The sequence below is a fragment of the Callithrix jacchus genome, chromosome 9, assembly GCF_049354715.1.
Source record: "Callithrix jacchus isolate 240 chromosome 9, calJac240_pri, whole genome shotgun sequence".
In the NCBI taxonomy this organism is placed as follows: domain Eukaryota; kingdom Metazoa; phylum Chordata; class Mammalia; order Primates; family Cebidae; genus Callithrix; species Callithrix jacchus.
In genome coordinates this window covers 54,927,343-54,951,812 of record NC_133510.1, presented here as the reverse complement: position 1 = coordinate 54,951,812, position 24,470 = coordinate 54,927,343, and the positions used below count along the sequence as shown (strand labels likewise).

Genomic DNA, 24,470 nt, shown 5'->3' with positions numbered 1-24,470 from the left:
ATCTAACCTTCTTTTAATGCCAGTCAGGAAACCCTCATGTGAAAGGTACCCTCCCTATATTCAGAGGAAAGGATAAAGTATCTGAACAAACAGGCCTAAGTTTCTCCAATTTGGTACACTGAGTTCATACTTTTACTCTGCCCTATTATATTTCTCTATGACTTTCCTGTCTTCATAAACCAAGCATAAAAACATTCAGGTTTAACCACTCCTTCAGATCTTCATTTCCTTATGAAGGCTCCCATGTCACATAAAACTTAAATACATGTGTATGTGTTTTTCTTGTTAATCTATCTTTTGTTAGAAGGGTCCCAAGCCAACGAACCTAAGATGGGTAGAAGGAAAATATTTATTTCCTCCCTTATACTTTTAGAAATAAGAAATTTTTCAAAAATAAAAATCTGTTTAAATAAATGTCTCTTTGTAAAGATCACAGCATGTTTGTAAAGCCAGAGAGGACCACTGAGGAGCTAAGCAAGCCTAATTTACACATCTATGGGGGGTAAAGAGTTTTCTGAAAGCTTTTCCGCTGTGAGCACTGTATAAAAGCTTAAATCCAATGAACATGTTCTCAGTGCCTGAAAGAGGCTCTTTTTTTTTTTTTTAAGATGAAGTGTGGTTCTGTAGCCCAGGCTGGAGTGCAGTAGCATGATTTTGGCTCACTGCAACCTCCTCTTCCTGGGTTCAAGCAAATGTCCCTGCCTCACCCTCCTGAGTAGCTGGGATTATAGTCACCCATCAACACGTCAGGCTAATTTTTTGTATTTTTGGTAGAGATGGAGTTTCACCAAATTGGTGATCTGCCTGCCTTGGCCTCCCAAAGTGCTGGGATTACAGGTGTGAGCCATGTTGCCCAGTGAAAAGAAGCTCTTAAGAGGGACAAAGCTGAATTCAATACCTTGCTAGCAATTTAGTTTAGACATGGTATTATTTTAATGAAAATTTTCTGAATTTACATCAGAGACATTTGTAGAAAATTCAAAAGCCAGGCCGGGTACGGTGGCTCACACCTGTAATCCCAGCACTTTGAGATGGGCGGATCATGAGATTAGGAGTTCAAGACCAGCCTGACAGTAAAACCCCATCTGTAATAAAAATACAAAATTAAGAGGTGGAGGTTACTGTGAGCCAAGGTCACACCACTGCACTACAGCCTGGTGACAAAGCAAGTCTCCATCTCAAAAAATAAGAAAATTAACTAGCTGGGTACAGTGGCTCACGCCTGTGATCCCAGAACTTTGGGAGGCCGAGGTGGTCGGATTGCTTGAGGCCAGGGGTTTGAGACCAACCTGGCCAACATGGTAAAACCCCATCTCTACAAAAAATACAAAAATACACCGGATGTGGTGGCAGGCCCCTGTCATCCCAGCTACTCAGGAGGCTGAGGCAGAAGAATCGCTTGAACCTGGGAAACAGAGGTTGTAGTGAGCCGAGATCATGCCATTGCACTTTAGCCTGGGTGACAGAGCAAGACTCTGTCTCAAAAAAAAAAAAAAAAAGAAAGAAAGAAAGGAAAAGAAAATTCAAAAACCAAAGCCTCCATTTAACCCCAAAATGTGAAAAAAAAAAATAGATAGATAGACAGATGATAGGTAGATAGGAAGAATATTGTAATGATCCTATAGAATAATTTTGTTTAGAATGTTCTAACTGTCCTACAATAAGCTCAAAGTATGGTGAGTAGAATTTATTTTGGATGGATATTTAGCTTATTGAGGTTGAAAATAAGTTAAGATTTTTCATGTTTCATATAATACCGAATTTATGTTTTTAGGACTGTTTATGAAAGCTGAGAAAACTGCCTTTCTCCAGACCCTTTTCAGCACAGGCAATAATATCTAAGTAATATACACCTGAAAATAATTTTAAAAGTCTGAATCAAGACACATACATTTTTTTCCCCTAAGAATTACTAACAAAAAAATCTTTGGTATAACAATGAAATTACCCTATTTATTTATATTTGATAAATCAACTCTTTTAAGTGTAATTGCATACAATTATTTTTGGGAGCCGGGCATGGTGTCACACCTATAATCCCAGCACTTTGGGAAGCTAAGGTGGGTGGATCACTTGAAGTTGGGAATTTGAGACCAGCCTGGCCAACATGGTGAAACTGGTCTGTACTAAAAATGCAAAAATTAGCCAGGTATGGTGGCACGTGCCTGTTATCCCACCTACTTGGGAGGCTGAGGCAGGAGAATCACTTGAACCTGGGAGTCGGAGGTTGCAGTGAGCTGAGATCGCACCACTCCACTCCAGCCTGGTAGACAAAGTGAAACTTCGTCTCAGGGGGAAAAAAAATTATTATTGGCCCAGCACTGTACTTGTATATCCCACCAGTATAAATGGTAATGTTTGAGGTAATTGAACCAGATCAACTCCATCTTGAATAGGAGCTGGGTAAAATGAGGCTGAGATCTGCTGGGCCAGATTCCTAGGAGGTTAAGGCATTCTATAATAAGTCACAGGATGAGATAGGAACTCAGCATAAGATACAGGTCATAAAGACCTTGCTGATAAAACAGGTTGCAGTAAAGAAGTCAACTAAAACCTACCAAACCAAGATGGTGATGAGAGTGATCAATGGTCATCCTCACTGCTACACGCCCACCAACGCCATGACAGCTCACAAATGCCATGGCAACCTCCGGAAAGTTACCCTATATAGTCTAAATAAAGGAGACATGAAAAATCCACCTTTTGTTTAGCATACAATCAAGAAATAACCATAAAAATGGGCAACCAGCAGCCCTGGGGGCTGCTCAGCCTGTGGAGTAGCCATTCTCTTATTCCTTTACTTTCTTAACAAACTTGCTTTCACTTTACTCTGTGGTCTTGCCTTGAATTCTTTCTTGTGCAACATCCAAATACCCTCTCTTGGAATTTAGATCAGGAACTCTTTCTAGTAATAGCAACTAGCTGTCTTTTCTCATTAGAAACTGGGGCTGGGGAAGTCAGAGTTAGTTGCAAATGGTCTCTAAGGTTCTCATACCTTGTTGTAAATTATAGCATTTTCTAATATTTGGCTTAACTTGCTTTGGAAGGTGCTGTTACCAGAAAGCAGTCCCAATCCAGAACTCAAGAGAAGGTTCATGGATCAGGCACAAGAAAGAGTTCAGGGTAAATCCACAGTGCAAAGTTAAAGCAAGTTTATTAAGAAAGTAAAGGAGGCCGGGTGCAGTGGCACATGCCTGTAATCCTAGCACTTTGGGAGGCAAAGGCGGGTGGATCACCTGAGGTCAGGAGTTCAACACCAGCCTGGCCAATATGGTGAAACCCCGTCTCTACTAAAAATACAAAAATTAGCCAAGTATAGTAGCAGGCACCTGTAATCTCAGCTATTCAGGAGGCTGAGGCAGGAGAATCGCTTGAACCTGCGGGGTGGAGATTGCAGTGAGCCAAGATCATGCCATCACACTCCAGCCTAGGTGACAGAACGAGACTCCGTCTCAAAAAAAAAAAAAAAAAAAAGGAAGTAAAGCAATAAGAATGGCTACTCCACAGGCAGAGCAGCCCATTTTTATGGTTGATTATACGCTAAACAAAGAGGATTATTCATGAGTTTTCTGGGAAAGAGCTGGGAAATTCCTGAAACTGAGGGTGTCTCCTCTTTTTAGACCACATAGGGCAACTTCCTGAGGTTGCCATGGCACTGGTGGGAGTGTAGCAGTGAGGACGACCAGAGATCACCTCATCAACCATCTTGGTTTTGGTGGGTTTGGGCTGGCTTCTTTTTTTTCTTTTTGAGACAGTCTTGCACTGTCTCCCAGGCTGGAGTACAATGGCACAATCTCAGCTCACTGCAACCTCCACCTCCTGGGGTTCAAGCAATTCTCCTGCCTCAGCCTCCCGAGTAGCTGGGATTACAGGCACCTGCCAGTGAGCTCAGCTAATTTTTGTATTTTTTTAGTAGAGACAGGGTTTTGCCATGTTGACCAGGCTGGTCTCGAACTCCCGACCTCAGGTGATTCGCCTGCCTCAGCCTCCTAAAGTGCTGGGATTACAGGCATGAGCCACGGCACCTGACCTTGTCTGGCTTCTTTACTGCAACCTGTTTTATCAGCAAGGTCTTTATGACCTGTATCTTATGTCGACCTCCTTTCTTATCCTGTGAATTAGAATGCCTTAACCTACTGGGAATGCAGCCCAGTAGCTCAGCCTCATTTTACCCAGCCCCTATTTCAAGACAGAATTGTTCTAGTTTAAACACCTCTGACAGTGCTAAATGTATAATCCCCAAGTGGTTTGGAACCAAATGATGCACAAACTACTGTTCTCGCAGTAAAATCTGGGCACTGAGAAAACTCTAAGACAACCATGTTACCTGTGTGAAGGAAAAAACTATGCTGGCTCCCTAGTGAGGTGCACCTTTTCTCAATCTGTAAGGCTAAAAGGATAGATAAATTGGCTTCTGAGTAACTGAAGTCACGCACTCACTTATGCAGGCCCTACATGCCTATGGGAGCAACAGAACACCAAAGTTAAGGTGAGCTTCCCTGGTTAGCAACACTTTGTATACATTGTCTTATGTTGCTGGTAAAAGTAAGCAGGTCTGTGCTGCTCCATTGAAAAGGGACACCTGGCAGCTTGCACGTAGTTCTCTTGGATTTCATCCCATGCACCTTTCTCTTTACTAACTTTAATCTATATCCTTTCACTGTAATAAGTGTCGCTGCAAATATAACAACGTTTCTGAATCCTGTGAGTCCTTTTAGCTGAGACCACCTCAGCCTGCATTTCATTGTCCATATCATTGTCAACATTTTGGTCAAAGCCATTCAACAAGTCTCTAGGAAGTTCCAAACTTTCCCACATTTTCCTGACTTCTCCTGAGCCCTCCAAACTGTTCCAACCTCTGCCTGTTACCGAGCGCCAAAGTTACTTTCGTATTTTCAGGTATCTTTTCAGCAGCGCCCCACTCTACTGGAGTCAGTTCCACATGGTCCTCCACCTCCCAGGTTCCAGTGATTCTCAAGCCTCAGCCTCCTGAGTAACTGGGATTACAGGCGCACGCTCACTATGCGCAGCTAATTTTTGTACTTTTAGTAGAGACGGGGTTTCATCATGTTGGCCAGGCTGTTCTCCAACTCCTGACTGCAAGTGATCCATCCGCCTCAGCCTCCCAAAGTGCTAGGATTACAGGCGTGAGCCACCGTGCCCAGCCAAGAATATCTTATACTATACACAAAAATCAACTCAAAAATGGATTAAAGACTTAAATGTTAATAACTGAAACTGTAAAAGTCCTATAAGAAAATCCAGAAAGTGGCTGGGCATGGTGGCTCAAGCCTGTAATCCTAGCATTTTGGGAGAGGGGAGGCGTGCAGATCACCTAAGATCAGGAGTTTAAGACCAACCTGGATAACATGTTGAAACCCAGACTCTACAAAAAATACAAAAATTAGCTGGGCATGGTGGTGCACACCTGTAATCCCAGCTACTTGGGAGGCTGAGACAGGAGAATTGCTTGAACCCAGGGCAGTGGTGGTTGCAGTGAGCCAAGATCATGCCACTGCACTCCAGCCTGGGTGACAGAGCAAGACTCCACCTGAAATAAAATAATAATAAAAATACAGGGGGAAAGTGTCATGATATTGATCTTCACAATTTATTTTTTTTTTGAGATACAGTCTTGCTCTGTTGCATGCGCCATCACACCCAGCTAATTTTTGTATTTTTGTAGAGATGGAGTTTCACTACGGTGGCCAGGCTGGTCTCCAACTACTGACCTCAAGTGATCCTCCCAACTCGGCCTCCATAAGTGCTAGCATTACAGGCATGAGCCACCATGACTGGCCATTTACATAGTACTTTCTATGTTTAAAATCTGTTCTAAGCATTTTTTCTTTAATTTTTAAAAAACAAAGACGGGGTTTCACCATGTTGGTCAGGCTGGTCTTGAACGCCCTACCTCAGGTGATCTGCCCACCTTGGCCTCCAAAGTGCTTGGATTACAGGTGTGAGCCACCACGCCCAGCCTAAGCATTTTTTGTACATTTACTCATTTGATCTTCATACCAATCCTGGAAGATAAGTATGTTATAGTTGAAGAAACTGAGGCATAGCGAAGTTAAGGGATTTGCCCAAGAGTATATAAAACCCAATAGTTCATTTATAAACAATTATTGAGAATATGCTATTAAACTGTGTTTTTTACCTTTGTTTAAAAAAGAAACCCTAAGAGTTTAATCATATAAACTGCTTTGGAGTTTAGCAAAACTGTTCATTTTTTCATAATTTAAACTTGAAAGTATTCAAGTATTCCATGGCAATATTTTATTGTGCAATATGTCTGACTACCTATTATTTTATCCTAAATCTTTTTTTTTGAGATGGAGTTTTGCTCTTGTTACCCAGGCTGGAGTGCAATGGCGCAATCTCAGCTCACTGCAACCTCCACCTCCTGGGTTCAGGCAATTCTCCTGCCTCAGCCTCCTGAGTAGCTGGGATTACAGGCATGCGCCACCATGCCCAGCTAATTTTTTGTATTTTTAGTAGAGACGGGGTTTCACCAGGTTGACCAAGATGGTCTCGATCTTTTGACCTCGTGATCCACCCGCCTCGGCCTCCGAAAGTGCTGGGATTACAGGCTTGAGCCACCGCGCCCGGCCTATTTTATCCTAAATCTTAAGCTGTAGGAAATGGTTTGAATTTAATAATCTTGATGCTTTTAGAATCTTAGCAATTCTCATGGCTGGGCACAGTGGCTCACACCTATAATCCCAGCACTTTGGGAGGCCGAGGTGGGTGGATCACCAGGTCAAGAGATCAAGACCATCCTGGTCAACATGGTGAAACCCCAGCTCTACTAAAAATACAAAAATCAGCTGGGCATGATGGTGCACGCCTGTAATCCCAGCTACTTGGGAGGCTGAGGCAGGAGAATTGCTTGAACCCAGGAGGCAGAGGTTGCGGTGAGCCAAGATCTTGCCATTGCACTCCAGCCTGAGTAACAAGAGTGAAACTCCATCTCGAAAAAAAAGGCCACTTCATTTTGGCCGGGCGCTGTGGCTCACACCTGTAATCCTAGCACTTTGGGAGGCTGAGGTGGGTGGATCACCTGAGGTCAAGAGTTCAAACCAGCCTGGCCATCATGGTGAAACCCCTTCATTAAAAAAAAAAAAAAGAATCTTAGCAATTCACCTGCCTCAGCCACCCAAGTAGCTAGAATTACAGGCACATGCCACCATGCAATTTTTTTTAGGTTTTTCTTAGAGTTTTGCTCTTGTTGCCCAGGCTGAAGTGCAATGGCACGATGTTGGCTCCAGGTTCAAGCAATTCGCCTGGGATTACAGGCACATGCCAGCTAATTTTTGTATTTTTAGTAGAGACAGAGTTTCACCATGTTGGCCAGGCCGGTCTTGAACTCCTAACCTCAGGTGATCCACCTGCCTCCACCTCCCAAAGTGCTGGGATTACAGGCATGAGCCACCACGCCCAGTTTGGCTCTACTAAGTTTCTATTTCAGTTTAGACATATTGTAGAAAGCTGATCAGCCCAGGCGGCTGGGGCTCTTTGAGTCCCTCCTTTACGTGGGCCAGAAAAAAAAAAAAGAGAGCTGATCAAGCACAGGCTTTTCCCTCCTTTTGGAACATGCTTTCCATTTTTCTCTGCCTAGAAACTTAATCATTCTTAAGACCAAGCTTTTTACTTCCTGGATGAAACTTTACCTGTATCATGCCTTCAACAGAATATGTCAGTCTCTCTTCTGGATTCTCACAAATTCTGCTTATTATATCAGTTCTCACATTTCATTATCATTATCTGCCTACAACTGTTTTTCTTATTCCTCATTTGCTTGCCTCCTTCCCTAAGTTATGAGTTACTCAAAAACAGGTACCATTTTCTATTCACTTTTATGTTTTTGGTCCCTGATAATTCAAAACATTGGTGGAATACTCTCCATATGAAATCTAATATTGAGGCAGACAGATAGCTTGAGCCCGGGAGTTAGAGACCAGCCTAGGCAATATGGCAAAACCCTGTCTCTACAAAACATATGAAAAATTGCTTGCGCAACAGCGCAAGACCCTGTCTTGAAAAAATAAAGAAAACAAAATCAAATATCCATTTAATAGAAGTGCACAATGTAAAGAAAAGTTTGGAGATCAACTGGGAAACAGTTTAAAGATCACTTTACTCAATGGGACATTATGTAGTGAAAGTAAGACCCAGCAAGTGCTAAATTGTGAGACATCTTTCAGCTTCTATGGTCCTTTCAGGACCCAACTTCTCTGCACAGCAAGCTCTAACTCTCCAGTCTCCATTAAAGGAAGGAAAGCAAGTAATAAGTTATTTATTGCAATTCATATTGCAATTTAATGAGTTATCACTTCCAAGAGTATTTTTTAAAAAATCTAAGAGGACCAACCAGTGGTAAACCCAAAGAATTGAATCTACTGATAAAATTTGGGGGGGCGGGGGTTAAAATTTATTTATTTTTTATCTTTTTGTTCATGTTCTCTCATGAAAATCTACTAAAAAGTGGCCAATATATGGAAACATTCTGAGTAGCTTTCTTCCAAATTAAACTGCATTCACAATTACCTTCACATTGTACATAAGCTTAGTCCTAAGTCAAAACTATTTTTACATTTGGAACTTGGCAAATTCTCTCATTTTCGTAATTAAAAACCTCATTGCCATCTCTACCAGGTGGTCTTTTTTTCCATTATGTTCTACCTGGGCCTTAGTGTAGCAATCCCTAGGGAAGTCTGGGTAGATGAGCTATTTTACTATTGCTGGCATGATTACTTCATCCCCTCCTCCCCCAATAGCTAATGCCCAGGAACATGGAATTTGCATACTAATGTAATTATGTTGCCTCTATTGCAAAACCTAAAAACTTCTTCTTTTTTTTTAGGCAGAGTTTCGCTGTTGTTACCCAGACTGGAGTGCAATGGCAAGATCTCGGCTCACCACAACCTCTGCCTTCTGGGTTCCTCAGCCTCCCGAGTAGCTGGGACTACAGGTGCGCACCACCATGCCCAGCTAATTTTTGTATTTTTAGTAGAGACGGGGTTTCACCTTGTTGACCAGGATGGTCTCAATCTCTTGACCTGGTGATCTACCCGCCTCGGCCTCCCATAGTGCTGGGATTATAGGTGTGAGCCACCGCCCCTGGCCTTTTTTTTTTTTTTTTTGAGATGGAGGTTCGCTCTGTCGCCAGGCTAGAGTGCAATTGCGAGATCTCGGCTCACTGCAACCTCCACCTCCGGGTTCAAGCAATTCTCCTGCCTCAGCCTCCTGAATACCTGAGACTACAGGCACGCACCACCACGCCATGTTAATTTGTGTATTTTTAGAAGAGATGAGGTTTCACCATGTTGGCCAGGATGGTCTCAATCTCTTGACCTCATGATCTGCCATGGTGGTGCACGCCTGTAGTCATAGCTACTCGGGAGGCTGAGGCAGGAGAATCACTTGAACCCAGGAGGTGGAAACTGTGGTGAGCTGAAATCATGCCACTGCACTCCAGCCTGGGCAACTGAGCAAGACTCCATCTCAAAACATAAAAAAAAATTTTTTTTAATAAGTTTCTAGGCCGGACGTGGTGGCTTACACCTGTAATCTGAGCACTCTGGGAGGCCGAGACGGGCAGATCACCTGAGGTCAGGAGTTCAAGACAAGCCTAGCCAACATGGTGAAACCCTGTCTTTAAAAAAAGAAAAAAAAAGTTTCTAGGTTTTGATTGGGCGTGGTGGCTCACTCCTGTAATCCCAGCACTTTGGGAGGCCAAGGTGGGCAGATCACTTGAGTCCAGGAGTTTGAGACCAGCCTGGGAAATATAGCAAAACCCCATCTCTACAAAAAATAGCTGAGCATGGCAGACTGTGCTTGTAATCCCGGCTACTCAGGAGGCTGAGGTTGGAGGATCACCTGAGCCTGAGAAGTCTAGGCTGCAGTGAGCCGAGATCTTACTACTGCAATCCAGCATGGGGAACAGAGTCTCAAAAAAAAAAAAGTCCAAGAAAAAACAAATAGTATCTCTTTTGCTTAACTGCATTTTCCTGATTATAATTGAGAGAACCAAAAAAAAATTTTTTTTGAGACAGATTCTCCAAGGGTGGAATGCAGTGGCATGATCTCGGCTCACTGCAATCTCCACCTCCTGGGTTCAAGGGGTTCTCCCGCCTTAGCCTCCTGAGTAGCTGGGATTATAGATGCGCACCACCATGCCCAGCTAATTTTTGTAATTTTAGTAGGAGACGGGATTTCACCATGCTGGCCAGACTGGTCTTGAACTCCTGACCTCGTGATCTGCCCCCTTAGCCTCCCAACATGCTAGGATTACAGGCACGAGCCACAGTGCGTGGCCCAAATATTTATTTTTTATGTGATGGACACCTCTCTTCATCCCTTCATAATATAGGTAAATGTGCTGATAAAATTTAAAAAAGAAAGAAAGAAAAAAAAACTTGATTAAAAAAAGTCTACAACTGCAAATCAACCAAATAGGAGCTTTGTCCTTCATTATACCTTTACCCATTCAACCAGTACACATTAAACTGATATTTGCTAGGCCTGGTTTACAAAGATGACTAAGATATTGGGTGAAGACAAAAATGAATCCAGCTAATTATAAGGCACTGAGTTAACTGCTATATTAGACATAGGTTCACAATGCATGCCTGGAAAAACAGCATTCGTCCTTCAAATTTCTGCCAAGTAACAACTAGGATTGACTGCTTGTTCTGACCTATTCACTGTGCTAAATGTCTCACATGAATGATCTCAACTGATCGTCACAACAACCTTAAGAGGTAGTTCTTATTATTTTCTCAATTTCATAGATGAAAGAACTGTGACAGAGAGAAGTTAAGTAGTTTTTCCAAGGTTGTGGCAGAACTGGGATTTGAAGACAGGCAATCTGACTTCAGAGGCTGTGTTCTTAGGCACCTTACACTATTCTACCTCCTTAGTCTATTCTGTTTATGTCCCCTTCCTCTTTATGATCAAAATCAGAAGACAGTATTTTGTGGTATCATAGCATTTTTTTTTTTAAATAGAGACGGGGTTTCTCCATGTTGGTCAGACTGGGTCTCAAACTCCAGACCTCAGGTGATCCACCTGCCTTGGCCTCCCAAAGTGCTGGGATTACAGGCATGAGCCACTGCACCCAGCCAGTATTATAGTATCCTAGAAATATCTCTATCGGAGATTCTATTATTTTGAACTACTATGTTCCAGTGACTGTCTCCTTTAGAAAAGGACTGTATTATTGGCCGGGCGCAGTGGCTCATGCCTGTAATCCCAGCACTTTGGGAGGCCGAGGTGGGTGGATCACGAGGTCAAGAGATCGAGACCATCCTGGTCAACATGGTGAAACCCCATCTCTACTAAAAATACAAAAAATTAGCTGGGCGTGGTGGCACGCGCCTGTAGTCCCAGCTACTCAGGAGACTGAGGCAGGAGAATTGCTTGAACCCAGAAGGCGGAGGTTGCAGTGAGCCGAGATCGCACCATTGCACTCCAGTCTGGGTAACAAGAGCGAAACTCCATCTCAAAAAAAAGAAAGAAAGAAAGAAAAGGACTGTATTATTATTTTTTAGACTGCATAGCAAGTAGTAGGTGTTCAATAATGTCACCAAGGATTAAACATGTGATGATCTTGGCTGGGCATCGTGGCTTATGCTTGTAATCCCAGCACTTTGGGAGGCCAAGGTGGGCAGATCATATGAGGTCAGGAGTTTGAGACCAGCCTGATCAACATGGAGAAATCCTGTCTCTACTGAAAATACAAAATTAGCTGGGTGTGGCAGCACGTGGCTGTAATCGCAGCTACTCAGAAGGCTGAGACAGGAGAATAGCTTGAACCTGGGAGGCGGAGGCTGCAGCCAGCCGAGATCACACCATTGCACTCCAGCCTGGGCAACAAGAGCGAAACTCTCTCAAAAAAAAAAAAAAAAAAAAAAAGAGAGAGAGAGTGATGATCTCAGTTGCCTTGAAGGAAGACAAACCATTCCTGGCAAGCAATGAGGCCAGGCTGTAAAAGGTGCATTTGATCATTTGTTGCATGTTCAAGAAGCCTCATAGAGCCTAGGATACCTAGAGAGGAAGAGGTGGTGGGAGGGGTGCAAGGATAAGGAGAAAGAGAGGCAAGGGCTGCTGGAGTTGACAGATTTTCTTTCCTGAAGGGGATGGGATGGCTTTGAAGGACAGTGATCCATAGGAAATTTATAGACTGCTCTGTGTATTTGTTCTCACACTTAAAAATGTGTCTAACTGGCTGGGCATGGTGGCTCATGCCTGTAATCCCAACACTTTGGGAGGCCAAGGCGGGTGGATTACCTGAAGTCGGGAGTTTGAGACCAGCCTGGCCAACATGGTGAAACGCTGCCTCTACTAAAAATACAAAAATTAGGTGGGTGTGGTGGTGAGTGCCTGTAATCCCAGCTACTTGGGAGGCTGAGGCAGGAGAATCACTTGAACTCAGAAAGCAGAAGTTGCAGTGAGCCAAGGTCACATCACCACACTCCAGCCTGGGCAAGAAAGCGAGACTCCTGCTCAAAAAATAAAAATAAAAAAGCATCTAACCTTAGAAGGGCTTAAATAGTATTCTGATGCACCTAACAGCAGAACTCAAGAGAACTCTTTCAAAATTAACTTTTAAAGAAAATGTCAGCCTTTTATAAAATCTCTGCCCAAGTAACTTGGAAACTCATTTTTTTGAGAAAATGAACCACATCAAACATGTACTGAGATCTCAAGTGCACTTTAAGCTCATTTTTGCTGGAAGGGAAATCTCACTTGTGCCCTTCTTCAAGACAAACGTGTAGAGTCTGGTCTAACTTTTTGTTGCTGTTACCTTTAATATTTTTTTAATCAAAGTCTGACTGTCACCCATGCTGGAGGGCAGAGGTGTGATCTTGGCTCACTGCAACCTCCACCTCCTGGGTGCACGCCATTCTCCTGCCTCAGCCTCCTAAGAGGCTGCACCCAGCTATTTTTTTTAATTATTATTTTTAGTAGAGATGGGGTTTCACCATCACCATGTTGGCCAGGCTGGTCTTGAACTCTCAGGTGATTCACTCACCTTGGCCTCCCAAAGTGCTGGGATTACAGCATGAGCCACTCTGCCTAGTCTAATTATTTTTTCCTTTGTGAGGGGAATAGAATTTTTATCTGTATTATTTGTAAGGGCTTTTTCCCCCCTGAGCTAACTGTGACATATGTCAGGAACTAGAGTTAATCTGGCCTAACATGGAACAAAGAAAGCTGGGGCTCAGAGGCATAAAGGACTTTATTCATTCCCTAACATCAGTACTTGAGATATTTTGCAGATCCTAAACTTGATGTATCAACTGGTACCACTCAGATTGATTAAGTGGCTCATCTGATCTTGTGGCCCCCACCCAGGAACTGACTCAGTACAGGAGGACTGCTTCAATTCCCTATGACTTCATCTCCTACCTAAACAATCAGCACTTCTGGCTCCCTGGCTTCCCACACCACACTCACCAAGTTGTCCTTAAAAACTCTGATCCCTGAATGCTCAGGGAAACTGATTTGAGTAATAATAAAACTCAAGTCTCCTGCACAGCCTGCTCTGCTCTACATGAATTACTCTTTCTCTATTGCAATTCCCCTGTCTTAATAAATTGGCTCTGTTTAGGCAGCAGGCAAGGTGAATCCACTGGGCAATTACAAACTTTAGAATCCTCTTGAGGTGGGAGGATCATTTGAGGACAGGAGTTCAAGACCAGCCTGGGAAACATGGCAAGACCCCCATGGCAGCCTCCAAAGTGCTAGGATCCTACTAAATAAATTAAATTAATGTGTTGGCAGGACTTTCTGGGATCTCTAAGGGAAAATCCATTTCCTTGCCTTTTCTAGCTTCTACAGGCCACCTATATTCCTTGGCTAAAGATCTTCCACCTTCATATTAGCAATGGCTAGTCAAGTTTTTCTCATGCTGCATCATTCTGCCACTGACTCTTCTGCCCCTCTCTTTCCACTTAAAAAAACAATTTTTTATTATTTTGATAATAAAATTGCAAAGAAGGTGATTGCAAATGATAAATATATATATATATTTTGAGACAGAGTGTCACTCTGTTGCCCGGCTGGAGTGTAATGGTGTGATCTTGTCTCACTGCAACTTCCTCCTCCCAGGTTCAAGCAATTCTGTCTCAGCTTCCTAAGTAGCTGGGATTACAGGTGTGTGCTACCATGCCCGGCCAATTTTTATATTTTCAGTAGAGACGGGGGTCTCACCATGTTAGCCAGGCCGGTCTTGAACTCCTGACCTTGTGATCTGCCACCTCAGCCTCCCAAAGTCCTGGGATTACAGGTGTGAACCAACCTGCCCGGGTGTCTTTATGGCTGGGCTAAGTAGCGTATGTCTATGATCCCCGGACTTTGGCAGGCCGAGGCAGGTGGATCACCTGAGGACAGGAGTTCCAGACCAGCCTGGCCAACACAAAAATTAGCTGGGCATGGTGGCACATGCCTGTAATGCCAACTACTGGGGAGGCTAAGGTGAGAGAATTGCTTCAACCCAGGAGGCGGAGGTTCAGTAAGCTGAGATTGCACCACTGCACTGCAGCCTGGGCAACACAGCAAGACTCTATCTAAAAAGATGTCTTCACATTGAGCCTACCCAGATAATCCAAATTAATCTTCCTATTTTAAGGACATATGATTAGCAACTTTAATTCTATCTGCAACCGTAATTCTCCTTTTTCATGTAATGTAACATAGTCATGGGTTCCGGGGATTTAGCCTGTGGTTATCTTTGAGGTTAAATTATTCTGCCTATCACAACTTCTAAAGTTGAACTATATTGTGTAAGATGGACATTCAAGTTACCAACAATGTTGAAAGCTTAGATTTCTTCAAGACATTTATAGACATTACACATTTTACCTTTATGCCTGAAAGGTAAATCTTGTACATAAAGCATGAACAAATAAATTGGTAACCTTTTTCATAGGATTCTTGGCTCAGGGCCTAAGGAGCTTTACAGTACTTTTTAGATTCTCACAGATTGAAAATAATAATAATAATAATAAAATAACAAGCCAGAAGCAGTGGCTCATGCTTGTAATGCCAACACTTTGGAAGGCCAAGACTGGTGGATCGCTTGAGCCCAGCAGCCTAGGCAACATGGCAAAATGCTATCTCTAAAAAAAAATAGAAAAATTAGCCAGTCATGGTGGCATGGGCCTGTGGTCTCAGCTACTCAGAAGGCTGAGGCAGAAGAATCACTTGAGCCAGGGAGGCAGAGGTTATAGTGAGCTGAGATCAGGCTACTGCACTTCAGCCTGGGCAACAGAGCAAGACCCTGTCTCCAAAAAAAAACCAACCAAACAAACAAACCCGAAGAGATATAGAACACTGTTGATATACATAAATGTCTCTTTTGGAGGAGAGTAACAATATTCTAAAGTCATGATTTTTTTTGTGTCAGAATAATAAAAGTTTACAGTAAAGACAATAGAAAAAGCTGAGCATATAAAGTTTTTCATTTTTGTTTTTGAGACGGAGTTTTGCTCTTATTGCCCAACCTGGAGTGCAATGGTGTGATCTTGGCTCACTGCAACCTCTGCCTCCCTGGCTCAAGTGATTCTCCTGCCTCAGCCTATCGAGCAGCTGGGATTACAGGCATGCACCACCACACCCAGCTAACTTTTGTATTTTTAGTAGAGACAGGGTTTCACCATGTTGCCCAGGCTGGTCTCAAACTTCTGACCTCAGGTGGTTCACCTGCCTTGGCATCCCAAAGTGCTGGAATTACAGGCGTGAGCCACCACACCTGGCCCCATCTAAATTTTTTTGTTTGTTTACAGACAGTCTAGCTCTGTCACCCAGGCTGAAGTGCAGTGATGAGATCATGGCTTACCGCAGCCTTGAATTCCTTAACTGAAAGTATTCTCTCACTATACCCTATGAAGTAGCTTGGACTACAGGCATGTACCACCATACACAGCTATTTATTTTTATTTTTGTAGAGACAGCATCTTGCTAGGTTGCCCAAGTCTCTAACTCTTAGGCTCACGTGATCCCCTCGCCTTGGCCTTCCAAAATTCTGGGATTACAGGCGTGACCCACCTTGCCCAGTCTAAACTTTTAAAAAACCTTTAGTAGGAACGATCCAAGATGGCTTATTGCTAACATCTCAGGATTGCAGCTCCCAGTGAAAGCACAGAGAACGAGAGGACACCAAACTTTCAGACAAATTTTGGTCACTCACAGAGCAGAAGATTGCCAGTCGAGGAGCTGCACGGGTTGCCAGCGCGACTCTTGTGGCCGGCGCAGCAGTTTTGCCGGCACCTCGGCACAGCAGCTCTTAGTGCAGAGTAAACGGGACTGTTTCCTCTTCTGACCGAGGTTTGGAGGAGCCTCATGGGTCACCAGCGCGACTCTTGTGGCCAGCGCAGCAGTTGTGCCGGCACCTCGGCGCGGCAGCTCTTGGTGCAGAGTAAACGGGACTGGTTCCCCTTCTGACCGAGGTTTGGAGCTCCGGGAAGGCAGAGTCACCTATTACAGACTCAAGAAGGAAGCCAGACTGGAGATTCCCAGGCAGAAAAGCACAATCAGTCTTAACGCCACTGTTTTGGCTGGTGCAGGGGGTTGCTCATATTTTGGCCATGGGAATTAACAACTTGGATGTCCACTCAGAGACCTAAATTTGAAAGTTGGGAATTACAAAGACGACAGGTGGATAAATTTACAATGATGGGAAGAAACCAGCATAAAAAGGCTGAGAATACTCAAAATCAGAATGCCTCTCCCTCTAAAGAGGATCACAGTTCCTCATCAACAAGGGAACAAAACTTGATGGAGAAGGAGCACATCCCATTAACAGAATCAGGCTTCAGAAGATGGATAATAAGAAACTTCTGTGAGTTAAAAGAACATGTTGTAACCCAATGTGAAGAAACTAAGAACTTTGAAAAAAGGTTTGACGAAATCCTAATGAGAATAGACAACTTAGAGAGGAATATAAGTGAATTAATGGAACTGAAGAATACAATACAGGAACTCCGAGAAGTATGCACAGGTTTAAACACTCGAATTGTTCAAGCAGAAGAAAGGATGTCAGAGGTCGAAGTCAAACTTAATGAAACAAAATGAGAAGACAAGATTAGAGAAAGAAGGATAAAAAGGAATGAGCAAAGTCTCCAAGAAATGTGGGACTATGTGAAAAGACCAAATTTACGTTTGATAGGTGTACCTGAATGCGACAGAGAGAGTGAATCCAAGCTGGAAAATATTCTTCAGGATATTATTCAGGAAAATTTTCCTAAACTAGCAAAGCAGGACAATATTCAACCCCTGGTAATACAGAGAACACCACAAAGATATTCCTCAAGAAGAGCAACCCCAAGGCACATAATTGTTAGATTCACCAGGGTTGAAACCAAGGAGAAAATACTAAGGGTGGCCAGAGAGAAAGGTCAGGTTACACACAAAGGGAAGCCTATTAGACTTACAGCAGATCTCTCAGCAGAAACTCTACAAGCCAGAAGAGAGTGGGGGCCAATATTCAACATCCTCAAAGAACAGAACTTTCAGCCCAGAATTTCATATCCAGCCAAACTAAGCTTCACAAGTGAAGGAAAAATAAAATATTTTATGAACAAGCAAGTACTCAGAGATTTTATTACCACCAGGCCTGCTTTACAAGAGCTTCTGAAAGAAGCATTACACATAGAAAGGAACAACCAGTATTAGCCTTTCTAAAAATATACCAAAAAGTAAAGAACATCACCATAAAGAAGAATTTACATCAACAAATGGATAAAACAGCCAGTTAACATCAAATGGCAGTCATCCTAAATTTAAATCGACTAAATCCCCCAATTCAAAGATACAGCCAAAACCCAATGGCATGTTACATCCAGACCCATTTCACATGCAAGGATACACAAAGACTCAAAACAAAGGGATGAAGAAAGATTTACCAACCAAATGGAGAGCAAAAATAAATAAATAAATAAATAAATAAAAAGGAGTTGCAATTCTCGTATCTGATAAAATGGATTTTAAAGCAACAAAGATATAGTGGTAAAAGGATCAATGCAACAACAAGAGCTAAGGATCCTAACACCCAGATACATAGAGACTTAGACTCAATGAGACAGAAAATTAATAAGGATATCAAGGACTCGAACTCAGATCCAGAACAAGTAAACTTAATATTTATAGAGCTCTCCACTTTAAATACACAAAATATACATTCTTTTTTTTTTTTTTTTTTTTTCTTGGCGGGGGGAGGAAGGCAGGAAGGGAGAGAAGAAGGACAGTAGGGAGGAAGGAAGGGATGAAGGAAGGAAGGGAATCAAGCAATGAGAGAGACATTGCCGACCTGGATCTAGAGGTTTACAAGTTGATTTCTTTTTTTTGAGAGAAAGAAAGAAAAAAAAAATAAGTAAAGGAGAGGAAGAAAGAGGAAAAGAAAGAGGGAGAGTAAATGGAAATATTGCCTTATTTTGAAAAAAATGGGTATTAATAATGGCCCATCAATGTTTCATTTAAACTTATGGGTAGGTGTGGTGTGGTATTGACTAAAATGTCTATTTTGTTTATTTGAAGTGGAGAGCTCTATAAATATTTATTAAGTTTACTTGTTCCAGATCTGAGTTCGAGTCCTTGATATCCTTATTGATTTTGTCTCATTGAGTCTAAGTCTCGTATCTGGGTGTTAGGATCGTTAGCTCTTACTGTTGCATTGATCCTTTTACCACTATATCTTTGTTGCTTTAAAATCTATTTTATCCGATATGAGAATTGCAACTCCTGCTTTTTATTTATTTATTATTTATTTTTGCTCTCCATTTGGTTGGTAAATCTTTCTCCATCCCTTTGTTTTGAGTCTTTGTGTATCCTTGCATGTGAAACAGGTCTGGATGTAACATGCCATTGGGTTTTGGCTGTGTCTTTTGATTAGGGGATTTAGTCAGTTTAAATTTAGGGTTACTGCCATTTGATGTTGACTGGCTGTTTTATCCATTCGTTGGTGTAAATTCTTCTTTATGGTGATGTTCTTTACTTTTTGGTGTATTTTTAGAAAGGCTAATACTGGTTGTTTCTTTCTGTGTGTAATGCTTCTTTCAGAAGCTCTTGTAAAGCAGGCCTGGTGGTAATAAAATCTCTGAGTTCTTGCTTGTTCATAAAAGATTTTATTTTTCCTTCAGTTGTGAAGTTTAGTTTGGCTGGATATGAAATTCTGGGCTGAAGGTTCTGTTCTTTGAGGATGTTGAATATTGGCCCCCACTCTCTTCTGGCTTGTAGAGTTTCTGCTGAGAGATCTGCTGTAAGTCTGATTGGCTTGCCTTTGTGGGTAATCTGACCTTTCTCTCTGGCTGCCCTTAGTATCTTCTCCTTCGTTTCAACCCTGGTGAATCTAACAATTATGTGCCTTGGGGTTGCTCTTCTTGAGGAATATCTTTGTGGTGTTCTCTGTGTTACCTGGGGTTGAATGTTGACCTGCTTTGCTAGTTTAGGAAAATTTTCCTGAATAATATCCTGAAGGGTATTTTCCAGCTTGGATTCATTCTCTCCATCGCATTCAGGTACACCTATCAAACGTAAATTTGGTCTTTTCACATAGTCCCACATTTCTTGGAGACTTTGCTCATTCCTTTTTATCCTTTTTTCTCTAATCTTTTCTTCAAGTTTTATTTCATTAAGTTGGACTTTGACCTCTGATATCCCTTCTTCTGCTTGAACAATTCGAGTGTTTAAACCTGTGCATACTTCTCAGAGTTCCTGTATTGTATTCTTCAGTTCCATTAATTCACTCATACTCCTCTCTAAGTTGTCTATTCTCAATAGGATTTCATCAAACCTTTTTTCAAAGTTCCTAGTTTCTTTACGTTGGGCTACAACATGGTCTTTTAACTCACCGAAGTTTGTTAATCTCCATTCCTTGAAGAGTGATTCTGTCATCAGGATGCGCTCCTTCTCCATCAAGCCTTGTTCCATTGTTGATGTGGAACTGTGATCATCTTTAGAGGGAGAGGCGTTCTGACTTTGAGTATTCTCAGCTTTTTTACGCTGGTTTCTTCCCGTCATTGTTAATTTATCCTCCTGTTGTCTTTGAAATTACCAACTTTTAGATTAGGTCTCTTGAGTGGACGTCCAGGTTGTTAGTTCCCAGGGCCAGAGCAGCAGCGTTAAAACTGATGGTGCTTTTCTGCCCAGGATTCTCCTGTCTGGCTTCCTTCTTGTGTCCGTAGTAGGTGACTCTGCCTTCCCGGAGCTCCAAACCTCGGTCAGAAGGGGAACTAGTCCCGTTTACTCTGCGCCGAGCGCTGCCTCGCCGAGGTGCCGTCACAGCCGCTGCGCGGGGCTCTGGTGTCGTGCTGGGGGCCGTGTGGGTCCCCCACACCTGTTTACTCTGCTCCGAGAGCTGCCACGTGGAGGTGCCAGCGGAATCGCTGCTCCAGCCACAGGAGTCGCGCTGGCCACCCGTGTGTTTCCTCCACTGGGGGATCTTCTGCTCCGTGAGTGACCAGAATTTGTCTGAAAGTGTGGCGTCCTCTAGTTCTCCGCGCCTTCCCTGAGAGCTGCAATCCCGGGATGTTAGCGATTGGCCATCTTCTAATTTGTTTCCAAAATATACATTCTTGTCAATACCACATCACACCTACTCATAGGTTTAAATGAAACATTGATTGGCCATTATTAATACCCATTTTTTTTAGAATAAAGCAACATTTCCGTTCTCTCTCCCTCTTTTTCTTCCTCTTCCTTCCTCTCCTTCACTCCTTTTTTTTTTTCCTTCTCTCATAAAAAAGAAAAAGAAATCAACTTGTAGACCTCTAGATCCAGGTCAGCAATGTCTCTCTCATTGCCTGATTTCCTTCCTTCCCTTCTCTCCCTCCCTCCTTCACTCACTCCCTCCCTCCCTCCTTCCCTCCCTTCCTCCCTCCCTTCCTCCTTTTCTCCCTTCCTGCCTTCCTCCCTTCCTAAAAAAAAATTAAAATTAAAATAAAAACCTTTAGTAAAGAGAATTTAAATTTTAAAAAAATTTAGTTCAAGGCAGATGAGGTGGCTCATGTCTGTAGTGGATCGCTTGGGCCCAGGAGTTTGAGACTAGCTTGGGCAACATAGCAAGACCCCGGCTCTACAAAAAAAAAAAAAGAGAGAGAGAGAGAAAAATTAGCCGGCTGTGATGGTATGATCGTGTAGTCCCAGCTACTTGGGATGTTGAAGTGGGATCATTTGAGCCCTGGAGGTTGAGGTGGCAGTGAGCCACGATGGTGCCACGGCACTCCAGACAGAGTGAGACTGTCTCCAAAAAAATTGTTTTAGTTCAAGAGAATGGAAACAGGCCAGGCGCGGTGGCTCACGCCTATAATCCCAGCTCTTTGGGAGGCCAAGGCAGGCGGATCATGAGGTCAAGAGATCAAGACCATCCTGGCCAACATGGTGAAACCCCCTCTCTACTAAAAATACAAAAATTAGCTGGGTGTTGCGCCAGTAGTCCCAGCTACTCAGGAGGCTGAGGCAGGAGAACTGCTTGAACCTGGGAGGCGGAGGTTGTAGTGAGCCAAGATCCCACCACTGCACTCCAGCCTGGCGCCTGGTAACAGAGGGAGACTCTGTCTCAAAAAAATAAATTAAAAAAAAAGAGAATAGAAACAATGGTAGTGAAGAAACACAATGTTTTATTTACCCCGAACTTTTTCTCAACAATGAAGAAAACAAACTGGCACAGTGATCGTTCACAAAGGTATTCCGAATAGAAAAAAATCTTTTGGCCGGGTGCAGTGGCTCACACCTATAATCCCAGCACTTTGGGAGGCTGAGGCGGGTGGATCACGAGGTCAAGAGATCGAGACCATCCTGGTCAACATGGTGAAACCCTGTCTCTACTAAAAATACAAAAATTAGCTGGGCATGGTGTTGCGTGCCTGTAGTCCCAGCTACTCGGGAGGCTGAGGCAGGAGAATTGCTTGAACCCAGAAGGTGGAGGTTGCTGTGAGCCGAGATTGTGCCATTGCACTCCAGTCTGGGTAACAACAGCGAAACTCTGTCTCAAAAAAAAAAAAATCTTTTCTTTTTTTCCATTTATTCTTTTTTTTACAGACTCGTTTAAAACAAGCCATGATTCTCAGCAAAACAGCTCCATCAAGCTTCTCACCAACCTCTCCCTTGGGGCTCAGTCAAGGGCATGAAGAAACGAGGCTAGACATCTGGCCCCAGTGGAAAAACCGGGAACACACCTGGAAAGCAACTCAAAGGGAGCCAGGCAGGGAAAGCAGCAATTGGAGAGGAGACCGTGCTTCCAGTCTGTTGCTGGTTTACAAGGTAAATCTATTCCAGGAGGAAAGGGGTACAACACGAAAACCCAGGACAGGCTGCGCCAGGCCCGACGTCTTTCAGGCCCAGCTCCCAGCGTAGACGCCCTTCCTTCCAAGATATTTCCTAGCAGGTACTGCCCCATTTGACTGGAGTGAGCTGCCTGAGATTGCCAAGCGTCCTGTGCGTGTCTCATTAACACATTTTTTATTCATGATTTTACTATTTTGTGGGGGCGGTAGAGGGACGGTGTCTCACTCACTCTGTTGCCCAGGCTGGAGTGCAGTGGCACAATCTCAGCTTATGCAACCTCCGCCTCCCAGTTCAAGCGATTCTTCTGCCTCAGCCTCCTGAGTAGCTGGAATTATAGATGCACACCGCCACGGCCGGCTAATTTTTGTATTTGTGGTACAGATGCCATTTCACCACATTGGCCAGGCTGGTCTCGAATTCCCGACCTCAGGTGATCGATCCATCCACCTCGGCCGTCCAAAGTGTTAGGATTACAGGCTTGAGCCATGGTACCTGGCCTCATGAATTTATTCTTATTGAGCACCTAACATGCTCTAAGCATCGGGGACGAAAAAGCAAATGAGCCATAACATCACTTAACACACAGCATTTATTTGCACGGGTGTTGGCTTTCTAGCCCTCCAGCAACTGCTTCTAGGAAGGGGCAGTCTTGCGTTTTTTTGCATCCTCGGAGTCTAGCACAGTACCTGACACTGACTAGGTGCTTTGTTAACAAAGGAACAACTTTAAAGCGTATTTTTGATAAGAGGCTTGGTTCTTGGGCCGGGCGCGGTGGCTCACGCCTATAATCCCAGCACTTTGGGAGGCCGAGGTGGGTGGATTACGAGTCAAGAGATCGAGACCATCCTGGTCAACATGGTGAAACCCCGTCTCTATTAAAAATACAAAAAATTAGCTGGGCATGCTGGCGCATGCCTGTAATCCCACCTACTCAGGAGGCTGAGGCTGGAGAATTGCCTGAACCCAGGAGGCAGAGGTTACGGTGAACCGAGATGGCGCCATTGCACTCCAGCCTGGGTAACAAGAGTGAAACTCCGTCTCAAAAAAAAAAAAAAAAAAAAAAAGAGGCTTGGTTCTCAAACCTGTAGCCCTACATGGGGTAGGGGAGGCGGGAGAACGGGTGGGCAGGCAGACCCGAGGAGCATGGGAAAGGTGTCTGTATTGGGAGTGCTCACAGCAATCCACAGTTTCCCTGTGTTCCTCGTTCTCAAACAAGAGTAGGGGAGTCGAGGGCGGGATGGGGCAAGTCTCCCTTCTCCCCGCGCGCAGGAGGGCTGGGTTTGGGGGCCCCAGCCGGGGATTTTCACTACGCTCTACAGACCGCTGCGCACCCGCGCCGCTCACCAGGTCAATAGCCACGACGTCCCGCAGAGCCACGACACGCCGGATGGATTTCGGCGGGTTCTCGGTCAGGTAGATGAACCGGTCACTGAGCACCACGTACTTGAGGGTGTGGTTCTCCGAGTTGGACACCACTATGCAGCGATCGCAGGCTCGGACGGCGTCGTAGACCTCCGGCTGCAAATGCCGCCGCAGGAACACATCCAGGCGGCTGTTAGTGCGCGCCGGGAAGCCTGACCGCAAGAGGCTGGCCATGCGCGGCGCCGGCAGCCAGGCGGAGTGTAGGGGCGCGGGGACCTCTGTTCCCCCGCTCTCCCCTCCCCCGCGCTGGAACCCGCGCGCCACAAAGCCGCCAGTCTCGCGTCGTCTCATCTCCCGGGCGCTGGGAGCGGCCCGCAACTGAAGAAATCGACCCCTGGTCGGCTTCCCTGGAGCGCCCTCCCCTCCGCTGTCTCGCCTTTGTCCTAATCTCAGACAGCGATGGGCGGGGCACGGGGCTGGTCCTTCAGGCCCTAGTTGATGGGCACCTCGGGCTAATCACCGTGAAGTCCCCGGCGGCTGAAGGGCCGTGGATTTTTAGGGTCTCTCCCTCCCAACCTTTATACCAGTCCCCATGACTGCCTACTCTATTGCGGATCACACCATCCCATACAAACGTTATTGGTAATGGAACCTAGTTTCAATCTGGTTTCCTGTTAGAAACTTCAAAGAGTTGAACTTACCGATTTATTTTTAACTACCCTAGAAACCTATTAAGACCAATCACACAGATTTAACTTTTGATTATAACATGGCCTGGCACAACTTTCTGATTTTGTCGGAGTGTAAACTAAGTCTTC

General features: G+C 44.0%; 1 protein-coding gene across 4 annotated transcripts in view; it reads right to left on the bottom strand.

Moving 5' to 3' along the window:
* C9H12orf56 (chromosome 9 C12orf56 homolog) overlaps positions 1-24,103 on the bottom strand; it is a 109,159-nt gene extending 85,056 nt beyond the window's left edge. For all 4 annotated transcript variants that reach the window (XM_078336136.1, XM_002752699.6, XM_035256206.3 and 1 more), the window contains exon 1: positions 23,635-24,103. In XM_078336136.1, coding sequence (XP_078192262.1) covers positions 23,635-24,003 — 369 coding nt within the window. In that variant the 5' untranslated portion in view covers positions 24,004-24,103. The remainder of the gene's footprint in view (positions 1-23,634) is intronic.
* Positions 24,104-24,470: the final 367 nt, after the last annotated feature.